At 38.6% G+C, this 12,771-nt stretch overlaps 1 protein-coding gene across 1 annotated transcript; it reads left to right on the top strand.

Moving 5' to 3' along the window:
- Positions 1-2,134: 2,134 nt before the first annotated feature.
- Positions 2,135-11,710, top strand: kif2a (kinesin family member 2A; the record flags this gene model as incomplete). The annotated part of the gene is given in 18 exon segments (XM_037680474.1): positions 2,135-2,257; positions 2,867-2,921; positions 3,022-3,138; positions 4,540-4,640; positions 4,723-4,818; positions 4,912-4,966; positions 5,067-5,229; positions 5,515-5,605; positions 6,854-6,917; positions 7,000-7,091; positions 7,181-7,323; positions 7,516-7,720; positions 7,839-7,949; positions 8,035-8,102; positions 9,107-9,254; positions 9,585-9,686; positions 11,206-11,341; positions 11,453-11,710. Coding segments are annotated over 18 exon segments (1,956 nt in total), but the record flags the coding sequence as incomplete, so codon positions are not given.
- Positions 11,711-12,771: the final 1,061 nt, after the last annotated feature.

Raw genomic sequence — 12,771 nt, 5'->3', positions numbered from 1 at the left:
AATGTAAGCGTGGTGAATCCTATTTTATGTTAAAAGGGCTTGCCATACTCCTCCACCATAACCCTCAGCATTGGTTCTCCTCAAGGATGTGTGTTGAGCCCCCTCTTAGCCCCCTTTAATAAACCCCTACTGTTAAGGTGTTTAGGTGTGAATTGCCAATCTACATATGTGTGTGTGTGTGTGTTATCTCACTCAGCCTTATAACCTGAATCCCTCACTTACTGCTGTTTGAATTGAGAAAGCTCCTCGAATGAGGAGTGAAATGTCTTCTGTTACAAATAAAGTCCAGTTGTTTTTGTATTGAACACTTTTTGAATTAATCATGTCCTGGATGACTGAGAATCTTCACCAGCATGTTGAGCCCCCTCCTGTTTACTCTGCTCACATATGACTGTGCACCTACCCATCCAGGCTGTCGCATTGTAAAGTTTGCAGATGATACAGCGGTGGTGGGATGCATCACAAACAATGATGAGTCCAGCTACAGGCAGGAGGTGGAACACCTGGAGAGCTGGTGCAAAGAAAATAACCTTCACATCAATGTGAAGAAGACAAAGGAGATGATTCTGGACTTCAGAAGGAACAAACACACCTACACCTCCCTGAACATAGGAGGATCTGCAGTGGAAGTGGTCTCCAGCTACAAGTACTTGGGTGTACACATGAACAATAACCTCAGCTGGGGCAACAACACCACCAGCCTGATCAAGAAAGCTCATCAGAGACTCTACTTCCTCAGGCGGCTGAGACGAGCTGGTCTGGGAAGTTCAGTCCTCACCTCCGTCTGCAGGTGTGCAGTGGAGAGCATCCTGTGCTCCAGCATCAACGTGTGTCATTGAGGCTGCACAGCTGCAGAAAGAAAAGCTTTGCAGAGAGTGGTGAAGGCTGCACAGAAGTCTGTTGGAGTCAGTCTCCCCACCATCACAGACATCTACACCTCCAGATGCAGGAAGAGGGCCACCTGCATCATGAAGGACCCCACTCACCCAGCACACACACTTTTTGTCCCGCTCCCCTCAGGAAGGAGGTTGAGGAGCATTAAGTGTAGAACCACTAGTCTGAGGAACAGCTTCTACCCTGAGGCTGTTAGACTCATGAATCTCTAACCAGAATAATCACTGCGAAAAATCACATCATGTTGCTGCTGATCTGTTTCATGTTGCTGCTGATCTGAACTTGCCGCCATAAACGTCACACTGCCGTATAAGTCGCATGAGTCCAAATATGTCTAATAATCTGGGGGGGAAAAACATAAATACATCGCTTCGCCATTCGCTGATAGATGGATGGATGGATAGATAGATAGATGGATGGATGGATGGATGGATGGATGGATGGATGGATGGATGGATGTGTGTGTGTGTGTCACAGTTCAAAGTGCAACTGAAAAACGTAACACAGATGTCCTTGCAGAAAGAAGAAATTGTTGAAAAGTCACAGAATATCTATTTGATAAATAAGGGGCTGTGCAGTATAGTAGTATTTAAAAGCATTTTTGTATTTTTATTTTTGAAATATAAATACTGGTTGCTCAAATTGATAAGTAAAAAAACAATACAATTTTAAAATTTTGTTGTAGAAAAATGCAAATTCAAACATAGTTTTGCCAATAGATTTCTCACTTCAGTCATTTATTGAAAACTTAACTTACTGTGACACTAGCAGGTGTTTTTTTGGGATGTATTTGTTGTCAGCAGCTCTTATATTTATTAAAATATATTTAAATAATAAGGTTTACTTTGTTAATCCCTAATGGGGAAAAATTGTATGCTTTTACGATGGACAAAAATTTAAAGTACCTACACATATTACTACATCTGCTCTGTATTCTCAGTATTTTGCAGACTATTTTATACTTTTATAAAAAATTGCTGTATTTGTTTTATCTGCTTTCAGACAATACATAGCTGACAGCTGCTACTGAAATAACAATTTTCACCTCCATGTTCAAATGTAATCAGGTTCACATCTCAGTTTTTTAAAATGTCACCTTTTGTAGTTAAATATTTCAGGTGATGTTTTATGTTTGTGTGAAGAATAAGTTGTACGATTTAATTTTCAAATATCAAATATAGGTAATTGAGCCACTCTAAATGTAGTTAGTTGAATTAACACTGTTCTGTTTTTTGTGTAGATCGACTTGGAGAGTATATTTACACTTAATCCTGATGTGGCTCCAGAAGAAGAGATTGCCCCTAGTCCAGAGACTCCACCCCCTCCAATGCCCTCTAGTGTGAAGGTCAACAAAATTGCAAAGGTGAGAAGAGTTAATCGATGTAACTAAACTCTTTTAGGGTGCCGGATTGATGGTCTGAGCCTATGAAATGGGTTGGAACTATTTTTGATTTTCTGTGAGCTTTCCTCAGTTTTCAAAAGTAAAATGATTGAAATGTAACCTGTTAGATCATTTTAATTAATTCAAAATTGTTTTAGATTTATTTATTTATTTTTATTTGTACATTTTCTCAAGCTTTTCAGCTCAATTTTAGAACATGGAGTTGCAGAATTTTTGAATGGCTGCACTTAACACTCTCACGAGATGCTGTTTGTTTTGCTTTTTTCAACACCTTGTGTTGATTTAGATACCTTGGATGTGTAAAGTAGCTCCAAGTCCTTCTCTTCATGTTTCTAATGACTGGTTACTGTGTGTGTTTAGTGGTGCCATCTCAGATATTTTCACAAGATATTTCTTCTCAGGTTCAATTTCTGTATGTCTATCTAAAGGTTGATTATCAAAGCAACATTAATTACTACAGATCAATATAAATACAGTAATGTTTTCTGTCTGTGGCAGCCATAAATTTCATAACGAATTTTGAAGTCCAATTAAAACAGCTGAACCCTATTTTTTTTTTTGCTCTTACAGAACCGACGGACAATAGCTCCTAGTAAAAATGAAACTCCATCCAAAGACAATAGAGGTTTGTTCCTGTTTTAAACTTCATGAAGCTCATTTATTTTTTCTCCATGACACCTGGACGTTTGGGTTTTTATGTGAACTTTTGTGACTTTGCGTTTCAGCTATTCCAACCCGGGTCAGACCTCCACAGCCTCAGCAGCCAGAGCCTGCTCCACCCCCTCCAGTCCAGCAGCCTGCACCGCCCACTCAAATCCAGACGCAACAGCAACTACAAAATGGTAAAATGGTCAAAACTCTTTTGTTTTTATTGTATTTTATTTTTACTAAGATGCTTGAGTTTTTTTTTTTTTTTTTATTAATTCATTTTAAAAAATTGCTATAGGATCCATATTTTAAGGCAATTAATTTAAAACCCTTGACCAAATGTATTAAGGCTAAAGGCAGTTAATGAAACGCCCTCAGAGTTGTTTTAAATGTTGTCAGAAAGCGAAGTGTCAAACCTTTTATTGTTTATAGTATTAGATTCAAACAAAAAAGTAAATAATAAAAATCTCTAAATAATCATGTTTTGTTGATCACACTCATCACAGAGTCCCCACTTCAGCTGATATCCAGAAAGGAGATTGGACAGCTTTGTATGTATCACCTCCATGTTACCCCACCCTTCAGCTCTTTATGGTGATTCTAATAGGTTTCCCAGTAGACAGTGAGCGTTGTAGTCTAACATGAAGATTGTACAATCAAATATCTACCCCCTCCTCCTCTGAGCTTTGGTGTTGAGGTGAGGCAGCACAAATGCACTCCATTCATCACATGGGCTTTCTAGGTATTATACAGGGAAAAGGACAGTTGTGCTGCTGTTTGACCGCGACACATTTTCTCAGTTTGATTTCTGCTGAGTCACAAGTAAAAACATGGAAAAGCTTCTTGTACAGAACTGTGTGTTATTCAGACCCAACTCTTAATATGACTCAGTGTTTTCTTTCATTTGATGGACTTCCTCAAAGCAATCAGTCCCCCACTTAGTCACTATGGGTCTGAAAATCCCACAGTTAACAATGTTGTGGCATTCTTGTTTTACTCTCTTGCACTGGCGCTAACAAGACTCATCTTCTACCAGATTAGAGCAGATTATTAATCCTTCTGCTCTCATAGTCTGGTTTTCCAGGGACTGGAGCCAGCACAAGACTGGAATTGTATTGCAAGGTTTTAGTCAGGGTTTGTGGTGAGATGCTGCAGCTGCAGTAGTGAGCCAATCAGATCATAAGATAGCTGTGGTTTTTATATCTGAGAGAAGAGGTGGTTTGTACTCACATTAGGCTAACCTGTGTTTAATGTTGTTACTAATCTTTTGTGAATTATTTGAAATACTAATAAGTGGGTGTGCTCTGTGTCTGGGATAAGTTTGGGGTTTGATTGTTGGTTTTACTAAGACAATAATAAAAGTCTTTTGTTGATTTGTGTTTACCAGAAACACAATGTGCCAATCATTAAGCTTTGCTTCCAATATCCCAAGGGTTTCCCTTCAATTTGAAGTAAGATCCATCAGGAAGCAGAGAGACGAGACTGAGGAAGCAGAAGAAACAAAATAAAATAAAAAGAGACCCTTACTTAAGCGGTCAACTTCTGTATTTAAATAAAATAAAACAATGAGTGTTTTTACCTGTTTCTAATGATAGCAAGGAGGAAGTCCAACTGTGTGAAGGAAGTGGAGAAATTACAGGAGAAAAGAGAAAGACGCCGGCTTCAGCAGCAGGAGATCAGAGAGAAGAGGGCTCAGGTACAGCAACGTTAGCCACATTTATTGTTGATCAATAAGTTTGTGTGCAGTTGACACTGTGTGTCTCCTTGTGTCTCTTCAGGAGGTGGATACTACCATTCCAAACTATGAGATCATGTACATGATTCGAGATTTTCGAGCCAGTCTAGACTACCGGCCACTGACCACAGCAGACTTGGTGAGTACAAACTTTAACTGCTTTTGTTTCTTTGTTTGATAATTTGCAACTTTCATTAATATTTTTTAAAAACCCTAATTTTCCACTGTCAAGATCGAAGAGCACAGAATATGCGTTTGTGTCAGAAAACGTCCCCTCAACAAGAAAGGTACAAGCTTTAATGCAGTGACAAGTCATTCCTGTATCCGAGTCTAATTCTCTGCAAACAGAGTTTTATGATTAAAGGTTTGTACTTTGCTGTGTTCCAGAGTTGACCATGAAGGATCTGGATGTGATCACCATTCCCAGTAAAGATGTAGTGATGGTTCATGAACCCAAACAAAAAGTGGACCTCACCCGCTTCCTGGAGAACCAGACCTTCCGCTTTGACTACGCCTTTGATGAAAGCACGACCAATGAGATGGTTTACAGGTTTGTAACAGCAACTCGACAGAAGATTTAACCATGAAACTCGTCTTCACTAAATCACAGTAGAGGTACCACAAATATTATTTTAGGAATATACCTTCCAATGGAGAAATGTCTTTTAAGAAAAATAAAACTACAATGGAAAGGTAAAAGTGTCATAGTATGGTAGAGATATTTAATTTCTTTACATTATCAAATGTAATTTTTTTAATTTATTTGGTACATGATAAATAAATGTATCTTGTAGATGAAGTTTAAATTGATTGTACGTTGCGTCTCATCCTGCAGGTTCACTGCCAGACCTCTAGTGGAGACCATTTTTGAGCGAGGCATGGCCACCTGCTTCGCCTACGGGCAAACGGGCAGCGGTAAAACACATGTGAGTTCATGCAGCCATCGACTCTTTGAAAAGATCAAGTGCTTAGGAAAAACTCAAAGCTTACTGTTTTCTTGTGAGAATCCTGCTTTATTTTAAAACATTTGTATAAAACGGAAAATACATATTCTCTTGTATTGGAAATATAATTTATTGATCTGGTTTTTCATACGTTACATTATGTATGATATTAATAACTTTATAATCCTTTTATTACTTTAGGTCATTGTGAACTGAACATTATGACAATATGGTATTACAGTCATTCCATTTTTATTTTATAATCATCTTTATGTGACTATCTGCAAGAAAAGCAGCGAAGAGTTCATGGTTTATCAGCTTTTATTTTGTGAGAGACCTTTGAGTATCTTGGTAAATACCTCCTGCAGCTGTCCTGGTCCGTCTCAGCTGTATTCTGATGACACTAGGCAAGACGAGGGGGAGGCTGAAGTGGGTTCCAATCAGGAGTTAAAGCCAACAACCTTATTTCAGGAAGTTAGAAACAGAACGGAACCGAATTAGAGTAAAGCTTTCAGAGTTCTGTTCTGTTATGTTGTTTATTTGTCACATGCAGGTTAACGCAAGGTCAACAATGCAATGAAGTGTTCAGGATGAGAAGAGCCAATTTGACTTGCTAAGAAAAAAAACGAGAAATGCTAAAGCATGCAATAAGGGTACAAAATAAAGTACATAAAGTGGGAAATATATATATATATTTACAAGGTCCAAAACAAAAATAGTAAACAACAACAACATGGTAGAATATAATGGTGCAAGTAGGATGAATTTGTATGAATAATTATTTCACAGTATTAGTGTAAATGTACATGACATATAATGCACATAACGTATACTACAGGGGTTACTTTCATTACTTTATTGTTTGTCCAAACAGGTCTCACTTGTAAATGAGTCTTCGAGGCTCAATGTGATTTATCTGTATAAATAAAGGTTGAATGAAATAAAAGGGGTTGTGTGACAGGTAATGAGTAACATTGAGACTAATTGAATTATGGTGGTAAGGTAGTGACATACATGATGCAGCCACTTAGTGCAGCAGCAATAAACATTAGTTGTCACAGATATTACTTAGTGCAATGTTGTTTATTGTCAGTTGTACTTGTAATGCATTAACTTTCTGTATTCTGTTTCTACAACTCTGATGAAGACTACACCTGATCATTTGTGAAACTGTTTTTTTTTTTATTTATTTTTTTATACAACACTCAAAGACTGTTTTGTGTATTTTAGACTATGGGTGGAGATTTCTCTGGGAAGAACCAAGACTGCTCTAAAGGAATTTATGCATTAGCAGGTGAGCAAACATTTTAGTGATTTAGTTAAGGGTTTGTTTTGATGGGATGAAATCTGTAGACGTCTCATTTCTTTTTGTTCAGCTCGGGATGTGTTTCTCATGTTGAAGAAACCCAACAACAAGAAGTTAGAGCTACATGTGTACGCAACCTTTTTTGAAATCTACAGTGGAAAGGCAAGTGAGATGTCTTGGTTTGTTTATTGACTGACTGTTCCCTCAAACTCAGCGCTCCGTGCAAACGACTGTGGCGTTTGTGTTTTTAGGTGTTTGACCTGCTGAATCGTAAAGCTAAGCTGAGGGTTCTGGAGGACGGGAAACAGCAGGTTCAGGTTGTGGGTCTTCAGGAGAAAGAAGTCAAGTGCACAGAGGACGTCCTGAAACTAATCGAAGTGGGAAACAGCTGCAGGTACGTCTGCAGGAACGTTCATTCTGGCTAATGGATGCAGACACATCTTTATCGAATGTACAAATGGTTGGTGAAAGTTGAAAGCACCTCTTTTTATGTTAACTTTTCATTGTTATTACAAGAAATCTTTTCTTGTTCTTACTTGTTTGCTTGATTTGTATTCTGATTTTTGTTTATTCCTTTTTTTCCTAGAACGTCAGGGCAGACCTCAGCCAACGCTCACTCGTCACGCAGCCACGCTGTATTCCAGATCATTCTTCGAAGAAAGGGAAAGATGCATGGAAAATTCTCTCTCATCGACCTCGCAGGGAACGAGAGGGGGGCTGATACGTCTAGTGCTGACCGGCAGACTCGTTTGGAGGGAGCAGAAATAAACAAAAGCCTGCTGGCCCTCAAGGTTTGTGAGCTCTGAGGGTGGCTTTGTTGTAGTGTGTGGGCTGCTTCAGTGTTTTTTATGTTTAAAAAAATAAATTGTGTTTTCATGTTTCTTTGCTCTCTCTCCATTATTGTTTCAGGAATGCATCAGAGCTCTTGGTCGAAACAAACCCCACACTCCGTTCAGGGCCAGTAAGCTCACCCAGGTCCTGAGAGACTCCTTTATCGGCGAAAATTCACGCACTTGCATGGTCAGTTTTCACCTGCTTACAAAATATTTGTCTTTGTTGTCATTTCTTTTTCATATTGGTAATTTCTGTTCTTTTCTTTCTTCAGATCGCCACAATTTCTCCTGGCATGACATCCTGTGAGAACACACTCAACACGCTGCGCTATGCCAACAGGTGGGAATATCTTGTCCTGCTGTGAAGATCCTTTTCTATAGACACAAAATATACAAACTTTTTTACTTCAGTTACAATCCTTAGTGGCTTTAGTTTATATGCAATAACCTGTGATGTTAATGTCAGTTTCTCTTCTGATCTCTTTAGTTCTCTCTGACTCTGTACACCTTCTCACTCCTCTTTTCCCTACTTTGTTTCCTTCTTGTCTCCCTTGCTCTGCTCCTTTGTGTGCTGGTGTGACTCCTGCTGCCATGCAGGGTGAAGGAGTTTGGGATTAGTCCGTCAGACATCCCCTTCTCCCAGGGCGGTCAGGGAAGTCGCCCTGACCACTCACCCACCAACACCTTTGAGTTTGATGACTTTGCTGCGACCTCTCCCAGCAGGTCAAACACTGCTCAGAGCTGAACACTGCATGCACAAACTAATACACGCAAAACTGCATGCACCTACTGCTTTTTATTACAGCCACATCCATGAGCTTATTGTCATTCGCTTCATCAGCTGGTCATTGTGGATGTTTTCTCTCCCTTGTTTTTGTGTCCTGTGACCTCTTTTTCATCCCTGCTGTAACTTGTGCTTTCACTCCCTGCTAAACTATTAAAACATTTTCCTTTCATCAACTCCTGCAACATCCAGCTGCCCTCATGAGTATGTCCTCATATGTGACATCTGCACATGGCTGTGAAAGCAGGAAGTATGAAGTCAGAGTGTAGTTATGCTGATTTAAATTTGGCTTTAGCTGTTGTAAAGGCATACAGGTTTGGTTTGAGCCAACTCTCAGCCGGTAATCCTTCTAACAGGCTGAGTCTTAATTATTTAGTGCTGTACTTAAAGGTTGGGGGCATGTCAGGATGACCTCATCTCCATAACAACTCGTTAAATACAAATTCTGACACATTTTCTGCTTGCATGAGTGCCGCTGTCATGATGTTGTTCCAAAATGCAAACTTTGTTCTCACCTTTATCTCCTACATGTTTCCTGACTATTTTTTGTCAATCTACAGAGTGAAGGAGCTCACAGTGGACCCCAACCAGGTGATGGAAGGAGGGCGACCCAACATCCATGCCGTCAACCAGCTGGGTATTTTAGACGAGGAGTGGCTGAGTATCTCACCTCAGAGAGACGACCTCAAACTGCTCTGTGAGCAAAATGTGAGTGCAGGAAGAACATATTATTCATTTTATAATAAACACAAATTGTATTTGGACGTTCAGTAAATTGTTTTTGACAGTCATCAATAATAAAATCACTAATATCAGACTACGCTGTAGGTTTTATATCGACTAAACATTTTAGGAGTTTTTGTTTCAAAGCTTCCTTGAAATAAACTGAATGGTTTAATTCCTTGTGAGAGATAAACACTTTCAAACAATTAGTATACTTTTAACTGATTTTAACCAGATCAACAGAAGTCTCAATAAAGAACCATGTTGTGTTTATCTTCATTTCTGCTTCTTACTGATTCTATAAATGTTTTCTAGGAAGAGGAGGTGTCTCCCCAGCTCTTCACCTTCCATGAAGTAGTTTCTCAGCTAGTGGAGATGGAGGAGCAGGTCCTGGAGGACCACAGAGCTGTTTTCCAGGTCACTCTAACAAAGAAAATGCTTGTTCGCACAAACACAATGTGTTGTACTGTTTGTGACTTCTCGTACGTTTTTGCAATCTGTTCAAGTTTTTGCAGTTTTGCACCTTACACTGTTTTTATTAGGGGCGCACCGATAAATCGGCCGGCTGATTTATCAGCCCCGATTTCCTTAATTTTGGGAAATCGGAAATTGGCCAATACTTGCATGAAAAATCAATTTTACCGAATTTTTTTTTTTATGTTTTAACAACAATTGTCTAAACTTCATTTATATTTCAGAGCACTACCTCATGGCCAGTTAAAACAAGTTTGTATTGTTTCTAGGATGTTGTTCAAGGTTATGTTTTTCAACAAAATAAGATTAGAAAATTGAAGGTGCATTGTGACCTCATAACACCTGACAGTGTCTCTTATAAAACAAAATCGGTATCGGCCAAAATTGAAATCAGTAGGTCAGACTTTTTAGAAGTCAGTGATCAGTGATCGGCCAGAAAACTGCAATCGGTGCACCCCTAGTTTTGATCTCTGCTGCTCTAAAAACAGAAAAACTTTGTGCTGCTAACCACATATCTGAAGAACATGTTTCTACCTCATGTACAGTACAACCTACACATGTACTAATCAACATGTGTTTCTAGTAGGGATGCACGATATTATCGGCATGGTATCGGACAATATTAGCGATAAAGTTAAAAATCTGACATCAGCCATTCCATCAAAATAACTCACCGATATAAAAGGCTTCTGTTTTAAGATATTTTTTAATTTAAGAAACTGTCAATCATATCTGTTAATGCACTACTACTTATGCGCTTTTCACTTGTGAACAGGTTGAGTTTAGATTTGTGAAAATTTACAAATGTGCACTGTTTGAGTGTTGTCATTGTGTTAGAGAGAGTAAAGGTCATGAATAAATGTGAAATTAAACATAATCCAAGTTGAAGTGTTACATCATTTTCAGCCCCTTTTTGGCATCTGCATTTGGCAACAGGCCAAACTGACAAAGACCGTGCAGAATAATGTAGTATTTTAATTCCACAGCAGAGAAAGCGATGTAGTCTCTGTAAGTAGGTGTAGGGAAAAAATATCAGTATTGGTATCGGTTATGGCCAAATAAGTTTTAACATATTGGCATATCGGCCAAAAATCTTGTTTAGATTAGGTTAGATGTCTTTGTGCGTTTATTATAAGTCTGTTTGTATTTATTCTTCTGTTGTGTATCTGCACTGTCTGTTGGGTTTTTTTTTACGTTATGTTCTATGTTACACCGTGATCCTGGGGAACACTGTTTCGTTTCAATATACTTGTACCTAGCTGAAATGACAGTAAAACCTCTGACACACACACAAACACTCTAAATCTTTCCATGTTGACTCATAATGCAGACAAAGACCTGCCAGTGAGTTTAAAACCTGTTTGAAGGTTGTATACTTGAAAGTTGTTGTTTATCAGCTCATAGTTTTATCTCCACATGATAAAACTACATTAACCCCAGCCGTGTGTCTTTTTCTGGACAGGAATCCATCCGGTGGCTGGAAGATGAAAAGGTGCTGCTGGAGATGACGGAGGAGGTGGACTATGACGTGGAGTCTTATGCCACACAGCTTGAGCAGATCCTAGACCAGAAAATCGAAATCCTCACTGAGCTCCGAGGTACCACAGCTGCATAGACAAACATTTTGATCAAGGCTGAGCTGCTGCTGACTGGTAAACTTTAAAATGTCTCATAATAACTGGCATCGTCGTCTCTGTCCTCTGAAACAGACAAAGTGAAGTCATTCCGCTCTGCACTTCAGGAGGAGGAGCAAGCCAGTAAGCAGATCAATCCCAAGAGGCCACGTGCGCTTTAAAGACTGAAGGCAAACTTTACCACTAGATGTTTGGCACAACCTCAGCTGCCACTGGCAGCTATGAAAACACAATTAAAAGGACTGTGACGCACCAACAGGCTCAATAAATTGTTTTAGTTGTAACAACTCCTAACAGAACTGGCTCCAAACTGATCTGGCATGATTTTTTGGGACGGGAAATAGTTTTTCCTTTTTTTTTTCTTTATCTCATTGAGATTTAGTTTTTAAATTATTTCTTATTTTATACTTCTTTATACTTGGCAGAATTCTTTTGGTCTGCTTTAAAATGAGATCTTAATGTTTCAAAGTTTACTACACTAAACCAGCGTTCTGGTTTCTGGCTGACGTGTCTGCATGTGCACTCTGTGATGGCTTCCATACACCGCTTACCAGTCCTCAGTTGGCATTGTGGCGTCACATTTCACTTTAAGTACCGGTAATCCTTTTCTCCCTCTGACTTTTTACCAGTTTGGAAGACATCTTTTGATTGCAATTGTTGTTCTTTGTGTTTCCTTCCTTGGGTTCTGAGAGCTCTTGTAGTTTTGCTTCAGTCTGTGCCATGTCATTTTATATGGCAGCTGACAAGAACTTCATCTTCCACCTATTTAACTTTGTTATAATACAGAAACTAGAACGAACTGTTAATAAATGTATAGTGAAAACTGTTAAAATACCACTGGTTATGTTTCTCTACGTGTTTGCACCAGATGTAATGCTGGATGAAGTAATGAAACTTTTTTTTTTTTGACTGACATGTGACATTTTGCTCAAATAAATAAAGAAAGCTGTTTTCATCAGACTAAAATCAACCTATTAAGCCCTCCAACTATGGTCTATACAGGATGTCAAGTTTTGTCTGTTTCATCCAGTTTAATCAAATGTGACCCAAAAAAAAGGTATGGTTAAAAAAAAAAATTTAAACTTATTTGTGTGTTCATATACACTTTTGCACAAAATCTGTATTTTACCACATTCAAAGACTATGGTAAAGTTAGTATTTCATCATTTAATGTTTATTACTGTACAAGTATTTACTTTACTATGGGCACTGACACCACTTTTCCAATTACTCATTAAGGTTAAGATGCATATTAAACTAAACAGCTGAAACCCTAAGGGGGAAATATCCTGATGCATGCTCTGTAATCCAGGTAGAAAAATCTAAAAAAGTTAAGTCTGGTCCTCTGGATATTCAAAAAGCAAAACAAACAAAAGAAAAAATGTAAACGTACC

The sequence above is a fragment of the Nematolebias whitei genome, chromosome 8, assembly GCF_014905685.2.
Source record: "Nematolebias whitei isolate Nwh7 chromosome 8, NemWhi1, whole genome shotgun sequence".
NCBI lineage: Eukaryota > Metazoa > Chordata > Actinopteri > Cyprinodontiformes > Rivulidae > Nematolebias > Nematolebias whitei.
Note: the sequence above shows the minus strand (reverse complement) of the source record. Positions and strands in the feature narration are given on the sequence as shown.